We start from the raw sequence: 18,092 nt of genomic DNA, 5'->3' as shown, positions 1-18,092 counted from the left end.
CACCAGCTTCAGTAGAAGTTTAGAGCAGGATGAGTGCGGAACTGCGGATAGCCTAAGCATGCGTTCGATACCCTCTTAGCTTCTTGCAACCTTGTCTACAATTTGGTCATAACGAAGCAAAACCAAAAAAAAAAACAATCAGGAAAAGAAGAACTCGAAACTTTGTTCAGGATTTGCTTTGTGCCCGTGCCCAAAAACCAAGTAGCGTGCCCAGCTGATCTCGGAACTCCCACCCAATATGGAACTAGCCCAACACGCTACGGAACGGGCCAAATCTAGCTGGGCCTGGTACATGCACCTCGGGTGCGGCAATGGGCCAACCGCAGGCACCTGTTCTAAAATAAATGTAACTATTGTATTCATACCGGCTAATTTTTTTTAAAAAAATTTAATTAGATTTACAGAGTAATATTCATATTTTAAATGGATTCGTTATAAAAAATAGATTTAAAAATGTATTAATTATATATTATAAACATTAGTATTATAATACTCCCTCCGCTTTCACAAAGAATGTCATTTGACTTTGTTGATGCCAAATTTGGTCGACTCATCTTATTTAAGGACTTTGTGATAATAATATAGAAAAATTCAGTTCGTAGTTAAAGTAAAATATTAATAAATAAAAATAAATAGAATAAAAATAAATGATAGTTATAAATTTTTTGAATAAGACTAGCAAGTCGTACTTCATAAAACAAACAAAAGACACCCTTCATAAAGACATGTACAAGCATGCGCTTATAAATAATAAATACAGTTAATACATAATATATAGTGTCGTGTAGAGATGAATCCTTCATAAAGAGATGGTCTCTTGAATTTTTTCCCCTTAAACTCTAGAGACCCCTTTTACCTGACGTAACAAGGAGAGCGTTTTCAATTATATAAAGATAGTTGATTCTTCCAAGCATTAACTACTTTGACACCAAAAGGAGGAGCATATTATTCCTGCGCGTGTACTATGAGCACATTGGCACCTTGCCGTGCCGCGGAAGCTAAGAAAGTAAGAAGTTTCTAGAAACCTGGCGGTTCCAAAAGACCTGTCCCGGTGACCAAGACCGACTGAGGCGCTCAGGCGTGCGTGGGCCCCTGTACAGCCCAGCTCCTTGTCCTTGGTCCTTGGCACGGAAGGCTCGTACCCGGTTAGACGGTTATGCCCCTGCGTCCGCTAGCGAGTCGCGCCAGGAATGGATGCCGTGCCGCTCGCAATCCTCCTCCCCTTGCATGCCGTCTGTAGGGGCATCTTACGGCCGCAGCAGTGTCCCTACAGCGCCTCCTCCAGATCTAGCGTGTCACTGTTCATCACTCTAAACACTGTACTGTGTGTCCATGAGTAATTGTTAGTAGATAAAAAATTGATAGTTGATATAGAAAATGATATTTTATAGTTGTAGTGGGGTATAGGGGAGTATTTAGAGAAAACCGCTGCGGGAGATGAAAAAATAGGGGATGAAATAGAGAGGAAAAGTAATATAGGGGGAAAAATTAGGGGATAGCCTAAGCCCGTGCCCCGAGCGGGTGCGTGCCTTCGCTACGAAGCACCAGGGACAAAGTGGGAAGATTCTTTGCTTAATTGCTACTACCTAGGAGGAAATGAGGAATACGGACTCTCGAAGAAAACAGATCGTCCTCTTCCGATCCGAAAAGGATCTCTCGTACCCTGCTGATTTGACGTGCCACGTCACTGGTCACGGTCGTCATCGACGGGGGTCTTGGCTTTTGGCACCAGCGGTCGGCAAAAGCTGACGTTGCGATTGCAAAGTGCGCACGTGCTTGCTCAGCAAGCCACTGTACTGTAGCCTACAGGCCTAGCGCTGCGCCAGTGCGCCCTCGTCGTGTCTACTCTCTACTGTAGTGTAGTATATGAACTAGGAAGACACTGCAAGTACAGCATACGTGTCGAGCTGCCATTGCCCACTGCAAGCGTTGGCGTGTTTTGTTTGTCAAAGGGCTTAGTTAGTAATGTAAAACTCAAAAGTATTCACGTGAACTTTAGATTAAAGTTTACTTGATAGATGATGTTTCGACCTTTAACTACAAAAAATAAATACTTCTTCCGGCTTAAATTATATACCTGGTTTTGGCTTTCTAGATTCATGACTTTTCCTAGACACCTAGATATAATATGTCTAGTACATACTAAAAACAATATATTTAGGATCTATTTGGTTAAGTCAATGGTTGTCAAAAGGCTAAAATATATTTAATTGAAAGTATAAGTGCACGTATTTCATAGGTATTCAAAACTTATACGCATAATTTTAGGGAGGGGTCACTTTATAAGTTGTTAAATTTTAGACTTAGATTATCCTCAACAAGAGCCAATAAACAAACATGTACGCTAAATATATGGGACGTAGATGTTTGGAATGGCTCCAACAAGAACCGCTAAAATCGTCCGCTAAAGTATAGCGTGTCATAATCATCCGATAAATATGGCGGAATAACGAGCTCTCGCTATGCACTATTCGCTCGCGTGGGCGTCTTCCTTCCCAGTGGCAGAGCTCCGTAAAAATAACGTCCCGGGCCACTATAACGATGTATTACCCATCTTTTATTTTTTCGCGTTTTAAGGATAGTAACATTTAAAATAATCCAGTGGAACTGTGACAGTTAAGAAAAGAGAATCAGACATTCGGAAACAATTACTCACAACAGAGGAGAATCACGGGCACATGGCAGCAGGCAGTCAGCACACAGCGCTCGCCGCTCAGGTGGTCGTTGTCTATTGGCCAGGGAAGTGCTCCGCCCTTGCCTATGAATAAGAAAAGAAAGGGAATCAAGTTGAAGAAGTTGTATAGTTTGTGAGAAGATGTAATGGAAAGGGCGGATTTAGGCGGTGGCGCGACGCCAGTGCAGGGCGCGCGTGTCATTGTACAGGGTCGCAGGGAGGCGGACTAGCGGAGGTGGAGGCCGGACCGGCGGTGGCAGATGCCTGAGTAAAAGTCCGCCCGGCCGTCTCGGAGGTTGCTAACTTATGCCCTTGCCGGATTCGTAGAGCCTGAAGGCGTGAAGACCGATAGAGGACTAAATGGAGACGGTTGCGCCGCTGGCAACATAGGAAGCGCAGCGCGCAGGTTTGCAAAATAATTGGAAGAGCCTATGTTCTCGTGACTTGAATCGCTGAGGGAGACCGTCAGCGCTAGGCTCAATCGGTGCAATTAGGAGTTCTTTTGGGCCATATTTTTTGGCTGAAATGTATTTTGGGATAGATTTTTTTGTTGAAAAATAACCTAGAGGATTTTTGGGCTGCACCCGGAGCCACGGCCCGGGGCCTAAATCCACCCCTGATCCTTCCGTTCATTCATACGCAACCGAAGGTAGAAGAAGACCCGGCTACAGGTGTCGTCCACGGTGCCTCTTGTTGGACCAGCTTGGTTCGACTGCCACGTTGCTCCCGTTCTCATTTTTTACTACCTGCTAATTCTTGCCTAGTACTTGATGGTGACGTTTAATCAGTAGTTATTGTTTAGCAAAATAATATATCGTGTTAATTAAGTTGGTATACTTAAGAGTACTTATTGTTTAGCAAAATAATATATTGTGTTAGTTAAGTTGGTATACTTAAGAGAATGAGATATAAATATTCCATTTTATACAATCGGTTAAGGACAGCATAAATGATCATAGAGACTGCCGTTGCCGGTTGGAACAGCAGAATCCGAAGAAAACCAGCCAGCACGGCGAGAACACGATCACGACTCACCAGCAGTCTCCGCCGCATCCGGGCGGCAGTTTCCACGTACATTCCACACACTACACTAGTTTCCATATCGATTACGTATGCCTTCCTTTCCATCCAACATAAATTCCTTTGCATGTTGCTGGTTTTTACTTTTTAGCGGCCTGACTTGTGTTGACATGCGTTCTCATACTTGAATTTCTGCCCCTCCCGTCCCCCGCCTTCCGCAAACCACTACTCCACGACGGGGCAAAACGGGCATTACGCCCACTTCTCTCTGATTTCACCAGTATAACTACCCTCTCTGGCTCTCTCCCCCCCTCAACAAAAGCTCTCGGCGCTTATTAAGTCTTGACGATTTATCATTCCATTACATCCACACCTGCGATGGAGTACGAGCGCGGTGGCGGAGGCGGCCGCGGCCGCGGGCGGGGCCGTGGAGGCGGCGGAGGAGGAGGGCGCGGAGGTGGCGGCGGATACGGGCGGCAGCACGGAGGCGGCGGCGACGCCCGCGGAGGCCGAGACGAGTACGGCGGCGGAGGAGGAGGGTACGGATACGACGAAGGAGAAGGCTATGGCGGGGGTCGTAGAGGCGGCGGCGGAGGGTACGGGTACGACGTAGGGGGCCGTAGAGGCGGCGGCGGCTACCACCAAGGGCCTCGCGGAGGCTATGGCACGGGCGGCGGCGGCTACCACCAAGGGCCTCGCGGAGGCTATGGCACGGGCGGCCGCGGCGGAAACGCGTGGGCGCCGGCTCCTGGCGCGGGGAGAGGTCGCGGAGTTGGCGGTGGCGCGGCCGAGTACGCCCCCGTCAGGGGGCCAGCGCCCGCGCAGGCGCCGGTGGCGAGTCCGCTTGCGCCCAAGGACAAGGAGGCGCCGCGTTCGTCGGGATCCGTCGGTAAGTGCCTTATCCGGTTTTACTCGCGTCAGTCGTGCAGCTTGTTACATCGCTTCTCTGTTTCGGGTGTTCGGCATATTTTAAGGTCCCATTGCGTGATACCCTGTTCTTTTTCTATGACCGTTTCTGGTTTCTCCACCGTGGTCGACGGTAGAGTAACCATCGCATATCAATTTTTAGTGCGGTGTATATTTTCTGGCATTTTTAACCATGTTTTTTTTAGCGCGCAAGCGCGGTGTATATTTTCTGGCATTTTTCGCTGTCTACCTGCTGGTTCTTGCTCATTATGTATATTAGACTACGATGGATAGATCTCTGTTTCTGATGAATCGATGTCTAGCGTTATGGATGAGAAGAGTGTTCCTGGTTTATGAATTGAGGTTTGGATTCAGAAGCACATGATCCCTCTGGATGGCGGTAACCATTTACCAATTTCGATGCGTTTAGAGCTGAACTGTTAGATTGTTGAGACTTGAGACTTGAGAGGGTGCCCTTTGTGCTGTTAAGTAGTGATACATGTTCACTTCGCCTTTCTTTAGAGAGTAATCTGCTAGTTTCCCTTTTGTTTTTGCTTTCCTTTTTAGTGAGCAGCGTTCTTTGATGGTAGCTCAGCATCCTTCAGGTTCTCATTACTTGTATCATTTATCGAGTGTTCCTAGAAAGCTCCCAGAGGTCATAGCTGTCCTTAGATTTGAAAAGTGGAAATTCTTGGTCCTTTGTTTACCATATTACTTAATGGAAATGCATTTATCTCTTTCCTGCGCTTTTGGCACCTGGCAGTGCGTTCTTTAGATGTGTTTGTCTTCTCTCTATTTATTTTATTCTATTTCAGTTTCTAAATTGCCAAATAAGAAAACTAAAACTTGCCAAATACATACAATAAAGTAAAGTTTTAGTTTCTGTATTTGTCATTTATGGACTAGGAGGGAATAAAAATTAGTCACTAGAAACTAAACACCCTCTTATTTATATAAATGCACTTGACATATATGAAGAGAACTCAATTCATGGAATGGAGAGTGAATATACAAGGGAGAGGATATACTTTCGTGTATTAGTGGAATTGAAATTGCGGTGGATGAAAGGATCTTTACCTGAAACTGAATTCAAATTTACCCAGCTATTTCATTTGGGTGATTATTGGGCCAAAAGATTTAGGGCTTGTTTGGTTAGAAGTGAATTGAAAAGAATTAGAGAGTGTCAACATAACTGTGTAACTGTGTGTATTCTCTCCCGTAATGGGCTTTGGCTCACCTACTCTACTATATTAAAACATTCCCAACTCACACTAGGGTTAGAGTTTCATTTCGCCCAACAAGTTATCCAGGTAGTTTTTTCTCTTCTCCCTCTCCCCACTCTCCGCTGACGGTGCCACCATGAACTAGAGCCCGATTCTAATCCAATTCGATCCTTAAAGTTTGTAGTGTAAAATCTAAAGACCATTATCACCCCTAGCAGCGGACACTGTCCCTCCCTCGACGGTGTGAGCCGCTATCCCCAACGCTGATGCCCATCTCTGCCTCGTCCTTGGCTTCTCCTTGTCGGTGGGCCGCAGACGTCCCACCTTTGTCCCGGCGGTCGTCACTGCTCCCCCCTGGGTTAATTGCCTTCCCTTCAACTCCCCTGCACTAGCTCGCCGTCAACTCCGCCCCACCGGACAAAGCGACCCCTTCCCCTGCGCCGCAATCGGTGCTGCACCAGCCCTCTATGCTGTCATACTGGCCCCCCTGCGTCGCCATCGACGTCGCGACAGCCCCTTGCGATACATACTTTTGTGTCTTTGGTTGCGTCTGTTATCCTAACACATCTGCCACAGCTCCCCACAAACTCGTGCCTAGATCCACCTGCTGCCTTTTCCCTGGGTACTCCTTTGATCACATGAGGTACCACTGCCTCGATCTTCTCCATAAGCGCATCATCATCTCTAGGCATCTCGTTTTCAATAAGGACTTTTTCTCATGATGGCTCCTCCCCACCTCTTGACCTCGACTCTCTTCTCGATGTCGATCCTGACGCAACACCTCCTTCTCTTTACCACCGTCCCAGTAACCTTCGCGCCCTACGCGATCCTGTCACCTCTACCTGCACCATGCGGGACCCGTCGCCTCCGCCTGCGCCATGTGTGGCCCTGTCGCTTTCGAGTGCGCCATGCGCATCCCCACCTCCCTAGCCACCTTCATCTCACTTCGTTGATCCCGCTCGCGTATACCAGCGGCGTGTGCGACCTAATCCCTTCGTTGTGCTGACCCGTGCCTTATCTCGCTCTCGTAACGAGTCATCGATGTACCATCTGATTGCTATCCACCGCAACCCCTCGGCTTTGTTGAGACCAGGTCGGACATGCCCTTGTTCATCTATTTGTACGACGATGACACCGTCTACCTCCTCAAAGTTGACGACATCGTGCTCACAGCGTCTAATCCCGCCCTCTTCAGGCTCAAGCGCACGATTGCTGCCTTGTAGCACAAGTTCGCGATGAAGGACCTAGGCCCTCTCCACCACTTCCTCAGGGTTACCGTGGAACGACATCCCTAGGGTCTCTTCCTTCACCAGTGCATATACATCATCGACCTTATGGACCGGTCTGGCATGTCCGACTGCAAGCCCTGCTCCGCGCTTGTTGACATCAACGTGTAGATCTCCAACGACAGCGGTGCCTTGGTCAGCGATGTGACGGCCTACTGGGGCTTTCCAGTAGCTCATCTTTACCAGGCCCGATATCGTCTACACGGTCCAGCAGGTGTGCCTTCACATGCACACCCAGCGGGAGCCCACCTCACTGCTGTCAAATGGATTCTTCACTACCTTCATGACACTCTCAATTACGGTCTTCTTCGGCCCTCTCTGACTTCTGATCTGGTGGTTTACACTGACGTTGATTGGGTTGTCTGCCCTGACACACATCAGTCCACATCCGGCTACGCAGTGTTTATAGGTGCCAACCTTGTCTCCTACTCATCGAAGCGGCAACCTGTCGTCACCTGCTCTAGTGCTGATGCTGAGTATCACGATGTGGCCATTGACATGACCGAGGCTTCCTCGCAAGTTTTTTTATGAGCTCCATAGCCTCCTCGCGTGCGCCATCCTCGTGTACTGCACCGTCACTGCGGTCTATTTCTCCACCAATCCCATGCATCATCAGCGTATGAAACACGTGGAGATCGACATCCACTCTGTCCGCGAGCGTGTCGCTGTCGGTGATCTTCATGTTCTCCGTGTCCCTACCACTTCACATTTTGTTGACATCTTCACCAAGGGGCTTTCTTCTACAATTTTCACTGAGTTTCGGTCCAGTATTAAAATCTGTACATGATAGAGTTGTGATGACGGGGGTGTTAACGTAATTGTGTAACTGTTTGTGTATTCTCTCCTATATTAATACTATATTAATATATTTCCAAATTCCAACCCACACTTTCATTTCTGTCAATAGAGGGGATTACATCCATGTCTAAATAAAATTATATAGAAAGAGATTTAATCTTGCTGATAGTTTGTTTGGAGAAAGGGGATTAAAGGGGCTAAGATCTCTTACTATTCAAATCTCTTTGCTCTCAAACACGTCCTCAAGGCCTTAAGGAGATAATGTAGCTTGGCTAATATTTTTTTTATTTAACATGTTACTGTTTTACTATTTTCTCTCACGTACAGTTGACCATGTCCGTTTCTGATTGCTCTTTCTTTTTCTTGTAGAACGCATCGCATCCAGCGAAATGGCCAGAGTAGAACCAATAGGATCAACACTAGCTGCCACATCTTCTGTTAATACACGTGTGCCAATGCAGAGACCTGATTCTGGAGGTTCATTATCTCAAGCAACGGTTAAACTTTTGGTGAATCACTTTATTGTCAGCTACCGAAAGGTGACAACTATTTTTCATTATGACATAAACATCAAGCTTGATGAAGCTTCGTCTAATGCTTCGGGCAAAGAGCTATCCAAGGCAGAATTTCTCTCTGTCAAGGATGAGCTCTTCAGGGAAAGCAGTTTACGGCGTCTTTCCTCATGTGTTGCTTATGATGGTGGAAGAAATCTGTATACTTCTGCTGAACTGCCTGCAGGTTTATTTCGTGTGAGAGTTCGATCAAAGACCTACATTGTATCAGTAGATTTGAAGAAGCAGCTGCCATTAAGTCAACTCTCAGATTTACCTGTGCCTAGAGAGGTCTTGCAGGGCCTTGATGTTGTTGTGCGTGAGGCCTCAAGATGGAACAAGATTATCCTTGGTAGAGGATTTTACTCACCAAGCAGCAGTATAGACATTGGGCAGGGTGCTGTAGCTATGAAAGGAACCCAGCAGTCCCTTAAATCCACTCAGCAAGGGTTGATCCTGTGTGTTGACTATTCTGTCATGCCGTTTTACAAAGCTGGACCGGTGATGGATCTTGTTCAGAAATTAGTGAGGTACCTTGATTATCGGACAACTTTGAACAAGAGGCAAATGGAAAATCTGGTTGATGAGCTTAAAGGCCGACGTGTAACTGTGATTCATCGGAGGACTAATCAGAAGTACACAGTGCAAGGTTTGACACCCTTACCTGCCAGCCAGATGACCTTTGTGGATGCTGAATCCGGCCAAACACGGAGGCTCGTGGATTATTATGCTCAGAAACATGGCAAGGTGATTGAGTATCAGATGCTGCCATGCTTGGATTTGAGCAAGAGCAAGGACAAACCGAATCATGTTCCAATTGAGCTCTGCACTCTTCTTGAAGGACAGAGGTTTCCAAAAGCAAACTTGAATCAGAATTCTGAGAGGATACTAAAAGGAAGTGCTCTAATCCGTGCATCTGACCGGAGGAAGGAGATTCAAAACTTGGTGAATGCTTCGGATGGACCGTGCAGGTAACTCCGTAACTGTTTTCCCATGTGTTCTTGTTAACCTGAAAAGTTGAGCTACTGCTATAGTGCTATATAGCTATACTTAAACTGTATGAAATTAGATGCAATGTGATTGCCCGTTCCCCATAACTCAACTTAACTGTGTGTGTGTTGTGTGTGTATAGTGTAGTGTATACACACTATAAGTTCTCTTATTCATTCCTACCTTTTTTTTCTCTCCTGCAAATGCACAACAACGTAACTCTTTTCTAGGAAAGAAACAAACCGATCATTACCTTTTCTTTTCAACAGATTATGCATGTTTATTATTACTAGCTACTAATTATCATTTCATTTACAGAGGAGAAATTGCACAGCAATTTGGGATTTCCTTGGATGTACGAATGACAGAAGTCACGGGTAGGATCCTTCCTCCACCAAACCTCAAACTTGGGGCATCCAATGGGCAGACCTCCAAATTGAGTATCGATCATGGCTGCCAGTGGAATCTTGTGAAGAAGAGACTAGTAGAGGGCCGGGTTCTTCAGTGCTGGGGCATCGTCGACTTCAGTGCTGAGCCGTCTGGCTCTGGCGCCCGTCAGGAGCCCCTCGATACAAGGATGTTTGTTGAGAAGATTGTGAGGAAGTGCTGTGAGCTTGGTATCCGTATGAACCCTAATCCATGCTTCGTGCACATAACAAGGATGGCAGTGCTCTTCGATCCACATGGACTACATGAAGAGCTAAACAAAGCAAAACAAGCTGCAGTGAGCAAGAAGCAGAGGTTGCAGCTCCTTTTCTGCCCGATGTCCGAGCAGCATTCGGGGTACAAGACACTGAAGCTGATTTGTGACACACAGCTGGGGATCCTGACCCAGTGTTTACTGAGCGACCGCGCAAACAATCGAAAGGGACAGGACCAGTACATGACGAATCTTGCTCTAAAGATCAACGGCAAGCTTGGGGGCAGCAACGTTCAGCTGTTTGACTCGCTCCCACGGGTCGGTGGTGGGGTACCTTTCATGTTCATCGGTGCTGACGTTAACCACCCGTCCCCCGGTAACGTGGAGAGCCCATCGATCGCAGCCGTGGTCGCCTCTGTCAACTCTGGTGTCAACAAGTATGTGACCAGAATCCGTGCCCAGCCGCACCGCTGCGAGGTGATCCAGCAGCTTGGTGAGATCTGCCGGGAGCTCATTGGAGTCTTTGAGAAGCAGAACCGCGTGAAGCCGCAGAAGATCATCTACTTCCGTGATGGCGTGAGCGACGGGCAGTTCGATATGGTCCTGAACGAGGAGCTGGCTGACCTGGAGAAGGCGATCAAGGTGAATGGCTATGCGCCAACCATCACCGTGGTCGTGGCCAAGAAGCGGCACCACACTCGGCTGTTCCCCAGGGACGAACAGCAGCCGCAGACGAAGACCGGGAACGTGCCGCCTGGCACGGTGGTGGACACGGGCGTGGTGGACCCGTCCGCGTACGACTTCTACCTGTGCAGCCACACTGGGATTCTGGGGACGAGCAGGCCGACGCACTACTACACCCTGGTGGACGAGCACGGCTTCGGCTCCGACGACCTGCAGAAGCTGATCTACAACCTGTGCTTCGTGTTCGCGCGGTGCACCAAGCCGGTGTCGCTGGCGACGCCCGTCTACTATGCCGACCTCGCGGCCTACCGTGGCAGGCTCTACTACGAGGCTGCCATGATGGCGTCCCAGGCCCAGCGAGGGGGGTCCTTTGACGTCACTAACTTCCCGAGGCTGCACAAGGATGTGGAGGACAACATGTTCTTCATCTGACACAAGTTTTTTTTTTTTTTTGCCGGTGTCGTGGCGCAAGTTCGGGTCGATTTTGCTGTGTGGCAACGTCGCATTGTTTTTATGCTGTTGCCTTTTTTTGCTTGCTGGTCGTAGTGCCACTGTGTGTTGTTGAAGTCGCTGGTTTGAAACTGCAGTCAGTTAACTGTACGCGTCCTGCTTTGTTTTTGTTTGCGCGCGTGTGAAACAGACAAACAGTCTGATGATTTGGTGTGTTCAGGGTTGTAAACAAACTTTATTAGATTCTCACTGGATTATACTGCATGACTGTAGTTGAAGGAAAAGAAGCAGGTTTGAGTTGTGAAGATACTTGTTGCAGTACAACAGACAGATATTGCAGGTTCTAGCTGAATTTCTCTGCTTCAGGATGGGTCTTGTGCCGTTGCGCACAGAGAACAACACACCCATGCAGATGCAGCAGCCAGCCCCGTCTTCCAATGCTGCTTGGTGAAATGTGTACCATGTTTTGTGTTTGTTCCAAAGAGAAGGTCCTCCAAAAGCTCCCTACGGACATCTCCTGTGCCCACCGCGACCGACGCCTACAAGATCTCTCTCGACTTGGAGTGGTCTTCACTCTGCAAATTCAAGTTCGTTCGCCGTTCATTCTCAAAGATCTGCAATCGAACGCAATACATTGTAAGATTGTTTCCTGCCAAGTAGGATTCCGGTCCAGTTCCCATTCCGTCCGATTTAGCCATTGTTTGGTTATTTCTAGTCTATGTGGATTAGATGGAATTAGAAAAAAAAAATATAAGAGATTTTGACTTATTTAAAATTTAAATACACTCAAACTATGGTATCCACGTGGATCGTTACACGCCATGACACAACCTCCCTCACTTTACGACGCCATCCAACTACCGGGCCAGCAAAGCAAAGTAGCAAACTACCAACCTAGTAGGTTATCTGACTGGCTTGCCGTGACTGCAAATGTCATACGAGCCCATGAAATCAGTCCATCAGGGGAATTACATAAGACCCACCTGCCAACGGGAGTGTTGGCCTTGAAACTTTTCTATCTCTATTTTTGCATTTCCACTTTTCTGTAATTGTTTATCAAAATTCTCATCCATGGAAGAGAAAAAAAAACTAACTGCACTACAAAGCTCGCAACTAGTACTACCAGGCACCCATGGATACGGTGAAAATTCCAGACCAACAAAATGTCCGATGAGATAATAACCCAACATTTTTTTATTTAGCCGGTGCCTCCTCAGCTAAGCACCTGGTACTGCTTTGCACAATGTACGCTGAACCCCTTTTCAGTTTTTCAATGAATACCTTTACAGCAGAAAGACAAACAAGAAGTCTTGAATGCCAGGGAATGATTGGATGTATGCTAAATCAAACGGGCTAATTTTCCGGCAGTTATGAGAATTTCATTCTCAAGTCACCGCTCCAAATCATTGAGAACGGACGCCTCGGATTAAGATTGCCAACATACAGATCTCTACAATGTGATCTTGAGAACCTATGAAAGCATTTTTTTTTTTAAAAAAACTATGGAAGGGCCTCGTTTATTGCAACAAATTCTTCCCTGGAAACAATGGCATGAAGCAGACATGATTAGCTGACCAAAATATTAGATTCCTGATTCCATAATCTTAAGAAACATACTTATGGACGAACCTGCTTGATTTAGAGACAGAAAATACCGCTTCTGACATATTTTTCATGACTGGTTGCGACTAAGCATATTCTGGAAAGAAATGTACAAGTCTTTGTGTTCTGTTCCAAAAATCTCTTCTGCTTTTGACAGGGTGTCCTGCACAAGTCACCACATTGACATGTTTTCCAAGTTTCTGTCGTAACCACGAAAACAGTGGCAGATTAGGATACCTCCCGTGATTGTTTTTGAGCATTGAACTCCTTGATGTTGGCCAAAAATGCTCCAAATTGCTCATAAGAAAGTCTTGTCCTGGGAGTTGTAGGCACAAACGTTAAGGGAGAAATAAACTAATCACTGCCGCATAAGGTGACGAGAATAGCAACCAACCGTGCTTGCCGGAAGAATTCCTTCCCATCTATACGTGGCCGCCCTGGAAACAGGAAAGAGTTAAGTGTATGTGTCTTTAGCAAGCTCCAATACGTGTCACATTCACAGTCCCAAACCTGTGAATGAGTGGCGTTGAGGAGAGGTAGGTGCTGAATACTGATGACTTGATGATCCTTGCCATGACGAAAATGTCAATTGGCCCTCAGATCGAGCTTTTGTAGGAGAAGTCGGACCAGAGAAGAAGTTGGGAGAGGGTGGGCCAGTTGAATAAGCTCGGGGAGAACCACTAGAAGACGAAATCATAGGTGTTGAGCCAGGAGTTAATTTTGGAGGCACATATGTTTTGATTGAGAACTGGTATCCTGTAAAAAGTGTTAATTCTTTCGATGTAAGTGGTTGGGCTCAATATGTTAATATGCTGATCTAGTTTAGCTGTTCACTACTCAGGAGTGAGAGTGAATTACCTCCACCATGGATGGATTCAGTTATTGTAGATCTGATGGAGGTATCTGAAGAAGTGTTACTGCTACAAACTTCATCTATAGTGTCATTTAACGGGGAAAAAAGGGTGTGCATCAGGTATGCGGTTACAGCTATTGCTTTAGCAGAAAATGCTGTCAAAACTGTAAGGATGTTGAACGACACCTTTCCAATACGGGACTCGAGCTGTCAAAATATCTTCTCCGTTGTGATCTTGACTGGTTTCAGACAGTTGCTGTGAAAAACATGCCAATAAAATCGTCTGCTCACACAAAAGTTCCAGCAGAAGAGAAGGCTTGAAAGGTAACAGTAATTTTTGACTAAGAGTGAACAAAAATAGTTGATCAATACAACTCACCAATAGATTATCTTCACTTAACGATTTCATCAGTTGTTTCTTAAAAGCCTCCAACTGCACAGAATGAACAATCTCTGGTAATTCGGGTAACTAGCAAAGTGCATTTTTTCATGTTGAATAGAAGTAGAGTCTGACAAACTTCATGCTGGTTAGAATTCCTTGCCAGGCTCATACATGTGACATCATTCAAGGAAATGGCAAATAACCAGTTTATGATTCATCAGTCACCAGAATCACAGACAAGTAATGTTCCGTTCGAAAATTTCAGTCAATTCCATAAAAAAAAACATCCAATTATTATAGTTCCTGCAACACTATGCCTGAAACTGCAACGTGACTGACAGTAAAGTAGTAACTGAACCTGTCCTGTTTTTATGCTATTTCTCTATTGAATCAGTTTCCATAAACCTGGCCTGACAATCTGATACCAATAACACCGTATTCAAAATTATTTACTACCAGCGGCCAGCGGGCTTCTCTAGAATCACATTAATCTGTCACGCAACCTCAATATCTGTAGTAAAATTATCTATTTTCCAACTACACAAAATCCGTAATTAAGACTGAAAGATATAAACCCCCTGCAGTATCACAATTTTGTACCCAGCCAAAGTTGAACCATCTGCCAGAGTAAAATAAAAATAAAAATAAATCTACTACTTCAAATCATCAAGAACAAATCAAAGGCTGTCTCTCTTTCATCACAGTAAGTCAGTAATGATAAAACATAAGACGTACTCTCCACTGCGATGCCGACTACACTACAATAAAACTGGCTCTTTGCACACTACCTACAAACAATGCTAGACATACGGACCATCCAAATTCATAATAATCAAATGCTTGTTTGTCCCATCTTTACCAAATGTCCAAAATCATGGCCACTGAAAAGCACATCTCTGATATACACAAGCAAACAACATTAAAAGAACAGAGTCTGGTGAAAGTCCCCAACAATTCCACTAACTGTACACTCGAAACACACCTCTACCCAAAATTTGCAGGCTTCACATAACAATCAATGCTGAAGCCAAAACCTGTAACCAGAATTGAGATGGGCCTAGGAAGCTAGTAAAGGCCATACCTTCGCCAAATTCCTGGTCAGCTTTTTGGTCGTCGCGGCGAGCGAGTCCCTTTCCTTCGCTAGCTTCGCCTGCGCGACAAAGGATCGTAGTCAAAGAAGCCAATCACAAATCATAATTCTACGGGGCAAAGGGAAGGGCGGGGAGCTTACGTTCTCGTCGAGAGCGGCGGCCAGGCGCGCGTCGGAGTCGGCGAGGCGGGCACGGAGCTCGGCCTCGGCGTGGTCGCGGTCGGCTAGGTCACGGCGGAGGCGCCCAGAGTCGGCCTCGAGGCGGGAGACGCGGGAGGTGATGGCCATGGAGGTGATCTTGCGCGCCACGTCCAGTTGCTCGTACGGGTCGGTGGGGATCACGGCCAGGATCTCGTCGGGAAGGTGAAAGTCTACGCCCGGCGCGGCCGCCGACGCCTCGTACCTCGCCATCGCCGGCGACGGGGCACGGGCGGTTACCTACCTGGCTACCTGGGTGGGTCACTTCTTGGTGGCGCTGGCGCTGGTCCCCGGCGTCGGGGAAGAATAGGAGTGGAAAATTAAGTTTTTTTTTTGTTGAAAATTTCTTGACGGATACCGACGCGGAGTCGCGGATGGACATGTGGTGCCTGGCGTATGCGTATACTGTTGGGTGCTCCATATCATTTTCCACTCATTGTTTCTCCTTTTATTCATTTGGATTTTCTTTGTACATTCTTTTGTTTCTTACATCCGTATTATTATTGGTGAGTTGGTAGGAGCTACACTCTATTCCTCCCATATGATCTAGAATGGCTAGCATTTTTCTCGTTTAGAAAGGTATGTGCTCGAAGCAATGCTAATATACGGAAAAAACACAATTAGAGCATTACCTGTTCTTTTTCATTTATCACATTTTAGTAAAAAAATAAAGTAGCCGACGATAAATATTCGAGAACGGATATTTATAAAACACTTATTATAGCTAGATATCCTCTTCTACCTTTTGTAGGCGACACTTGAACAGAAACTATAAACTTGTGTACTAAGAAAATCTTATTTATCCTCCAACTAATGCAGGGCGGACCCAAGTAGAGCCGAGTGCCGCACATTTTTTGTGTCAAGTACTAGAGTCTAAATTTTAACATGAGGTTCCCTACTCAGCCTAATTTAGATGCCACTGCTATGGTATTTTAGAGTTCATCCTTAGAAGCACATCCTAAGTCATATTTTGTACTAGGTTCGTCCCTGAAGTAACATACATATTGACGTACGGTTGGTACAGAGAATATGTGATGACTAGGTATCTATTCGGACTGGTTGAGCATAAAACTCCTGCTCACCAATTTATTCAGTCCCCAAGTGTCTATAACGTGCCATTGTGCCAAGGTAGAGAAAGAGCAAAAAAAAAAAACCTCTCACAGTAGTCTCACGGAGGTGTCTATCCATCTCTGCTGAGATGGCCTAGCACCAACCGTTGCAAGCGCGCCCTCACGGAGTAACGGGCCAGGCCCAGTTCGCGGCAGCCGCGGGCGCACATAGAGCAGAGCGCGTGCGGCAATCTAGTTCACGGGCACCAGCAGTTTTAGTACCACCTCGCTGCTTTAGGTCTGTTGCAGAACGTGGGAATAGCATATAAGGAGGACCTGGGCAGCCAAGAGAAGCCACGCAGCTGCGCGGTGCACACAGAGCGAACTATTCTTTCGCCTTTTACTAAAGAATACCGTGTGTGCGCCGCAAATAGCAGCATACGCCAATTTTTGAAGGGGATTTCCTTGTTGGAGAACCCCACAATTCAAATATAAGTTGTCTTTTGAAATTACAAAGTACTAGAGGAAGTATTAGAGGGGTTTTTTATTTCTTTGTCGTCCTAATTCCGAACTTATTTTTTTGAAAATTTGGTATCCAAATTTTAATTATTTCCAAGATCCTCGTTTTCAGTGGAAGTTTTGCTTAAAATCTAAATTCAAATAAATTGTCAAACAAAAGTAATCATTTATTAATTCAAATTATTTGTCAGATGGCGTCACAATTCAAATTTAGCTTTGCTGATAACAAATAATACTCCAAAATATTATTCGGTCATATAATTTTGTGTCGTTTTAATTTTGTGTTTTGCATATATGCTGGTTCATCATTTAAAACAACTACTATTGATTCGGCTAAAACAACTACTTGATTCGACGCTAAAACAACTATTATTATGGGAGGAAGTAAATGAAAAGTTAGTTTTAAATAATTTGTATAGTTGTACTTCGCTAAATGAAAAGTTAGTTTTAAATAATTTGTATAGTTGTACTTCGCTATTCCAAAAATAAAACAGATATAAACTTTCACTTTGTACTCTTGTATAGTATGAGAGAGTGTGTCAAAGTAGTGTACGTTAACCTTGCATTATATAGTAGGAGAGTGTCGAAGTAGTGCACAAACTTTCAATTTGATCAATGTTTTATTTTGTTAAAATGCAAATAAATTATTAATATATTTATATTTTTTATAAAAGTCTTTTTACGACAAATCAGTGCATATAAACATTAGATTCTACACTAAATAATAGAGCAGTTATTTGTATCAAAATTTTATAAGTTCAACCCAAACTTTATCTAAAACAATAATTAATAGAACACTGCAGAGATTAGTGGTCTACACGTGTTGACAAATGTGAAAGAATTTATGCATAAAAACCACATGCACATGGTTGTATATAAAATAGTTTTATGTAACCATTTACATGAATGTGCATGCTTTAGGCATTCGGTAGTTAGTAGTTGGTACACATATTCGATGTAACGCGACTCATCCTAAACTGCTAGACTATAGTGTTAACTTAGATCTTTGTGCACCGTTGACTTTATCATCCTATCCATCTCCATGTCTTAAGAAATATATAATTTTGCTCTCTTTTGACCACCACATCATTTGGACAAAACATAAACCTACAAAAAAATAAAACAAGAGTAAATATATGGACAATGACTCAAAATCTGTATGAATGTAAGACTATCT

The 18,092-nt window shown here is 45.2% G+C and overlaps 2 protein-coding genes and 1 non-coding gene across 4 annotated transcripts; 2 read left to right on the top strand and 1 right to left on the bottom strand.

The window, feature by feature from the left end:
• Window positions 1-3,916: 3,916 nt before the first annotated feature.
• On the top strand, window positions 3,917-11,390 carry LOC100383767 (uncharacterized). The gene is made up of 3 exons (NM_001362141.1): window positions 3,917-4,583; window positions 8,277-9,429; window positions 9,767-11,390. Exons 1-3 carry the CDS (start codon window positions 4,073-4,075, stop codon window positions 11,202-11,204), a joined length of 3,102 nt encoding a protein of 1,033 aa, NP_001349070.1. The 5' UTR covers window positions 3,917-4,072; the 3' UTR covers window positions 11,205-11,390.
• Window positions 11,391-11,495: 105 nt separating this feature from the next.
• Window positions 11,496-15,773, bottom strand: LOC100277416 (uncharacterized). Of its 2 annotated transcripts, none has more exons than XM_008669469.4 (10): window positions 15,291-15,773; window positions 15,141-15,209; window positions 14,057-14,110; window positions 13,864-13,933; window positions 13,683-13,757; window positions 13,335-13,580; window positions 13,219-13,261; window positions 13,062-13,140; window positions 12,852-12,987; window positions 11,496-11,836 (listed from the first exon to the last, which is right to left on the bottom strand). In XM_008669469.4, exons 1-9 carry the CDS (start codon window positions 15,558-15,560, stop codon window positions 12,895-12,897), a joined length of 999 nt encoding a protein of 332 aa, XP_008667691.1. In that variant the 5' UTR covers window positions 15,561-15,773; the 3' UTR covers window positions 11,496-11,836; window positions 12,852-12,894. The 2 variants fall into 2 exon arrangements, with proteins under 2 accessions (XP_008667691.1, NP_001144453.2); NM_001150981.2 differs by lacking the exon at window positions 11,496-11,836 and adding an exon at window positions 12,397-12,759 and having other exon boundaries at window positions 15,291-15,620.
• Window positions 15,774-16,756: 983 nt separating this feature from the next.
• Window positions 16,757-16,874, top strand: LOC111590992 (U5 spliceosomal RNA). The gene has a single exon (XR_004856758.1). It is a non-coding gene; the product is annotated as a U5 spliceosomal RNA (small nuclear RNA).
• The last annotated feature ends 1,218 nt before the right edge of the window (window positions 16,875-18,092 follow it).

This window comes from Zea mays, chromosome 2, assembly GCF_902167145.1.
Source record: "Zea mays cultivar B73 chromosome 2, Zm-B73-REFERENCE-NAM-5.0, whole genome shotgun sequence".
Lineage (NCBI taxonomy): Eukaryota > Viridiplantae > Streptophyta > Magnoliopsida > Poales > Poaceae > Zea > Zea mays.
Note: the sequence above shows the minus strand (reverse complement) of the source record. Positions and strands in the feature narration are given on the sequence as shown.

Coding starts and splice junctions, on each gene's coding strand:
- LOC100277416 (XM_008669469.4), bottom strand. CDS start 15,560: ATGGCGAGGTACGAGGCGTCGGCGGCCGCGCCGGGCGTAGACTTTCAC. Junction 14,111..15,140: donor TGACCAGGAATTTGGCGAAG/GTATGGCCTTTA, acceptor CATTCTGTGCAG/TTGGAGGCTTTTAAGAAACA. Junction 13,262..13,334: donor TCAACGCCACTCATTCACAG/GTTTGGGACTGT, acceptor TCCTGTTTCCAG/GGCGGCCACGTATAGATGGG.
- LOC100383767 (NM_001362141.1), top strand. CDS start 4,073: ATGGAGTACGAGCGCGGTGGCGGAGGCGGCCGCGGCCGCGGGCGGGGC. Junction 4,584..8,276: donor GCGTTCGTCGGGATCCGTCG/GTAAGTGCCTTA, acceptor TTTTTCTTGTAG/AACGCATCGCATCCAGCGAA. Junction 9,430..9,766: donor GCTTCGGATGGACCGTGCAG/GTAACTCCGTAA, acceptor TTTCATTTACAG/AGGAGAAATTGCACAGCAAT.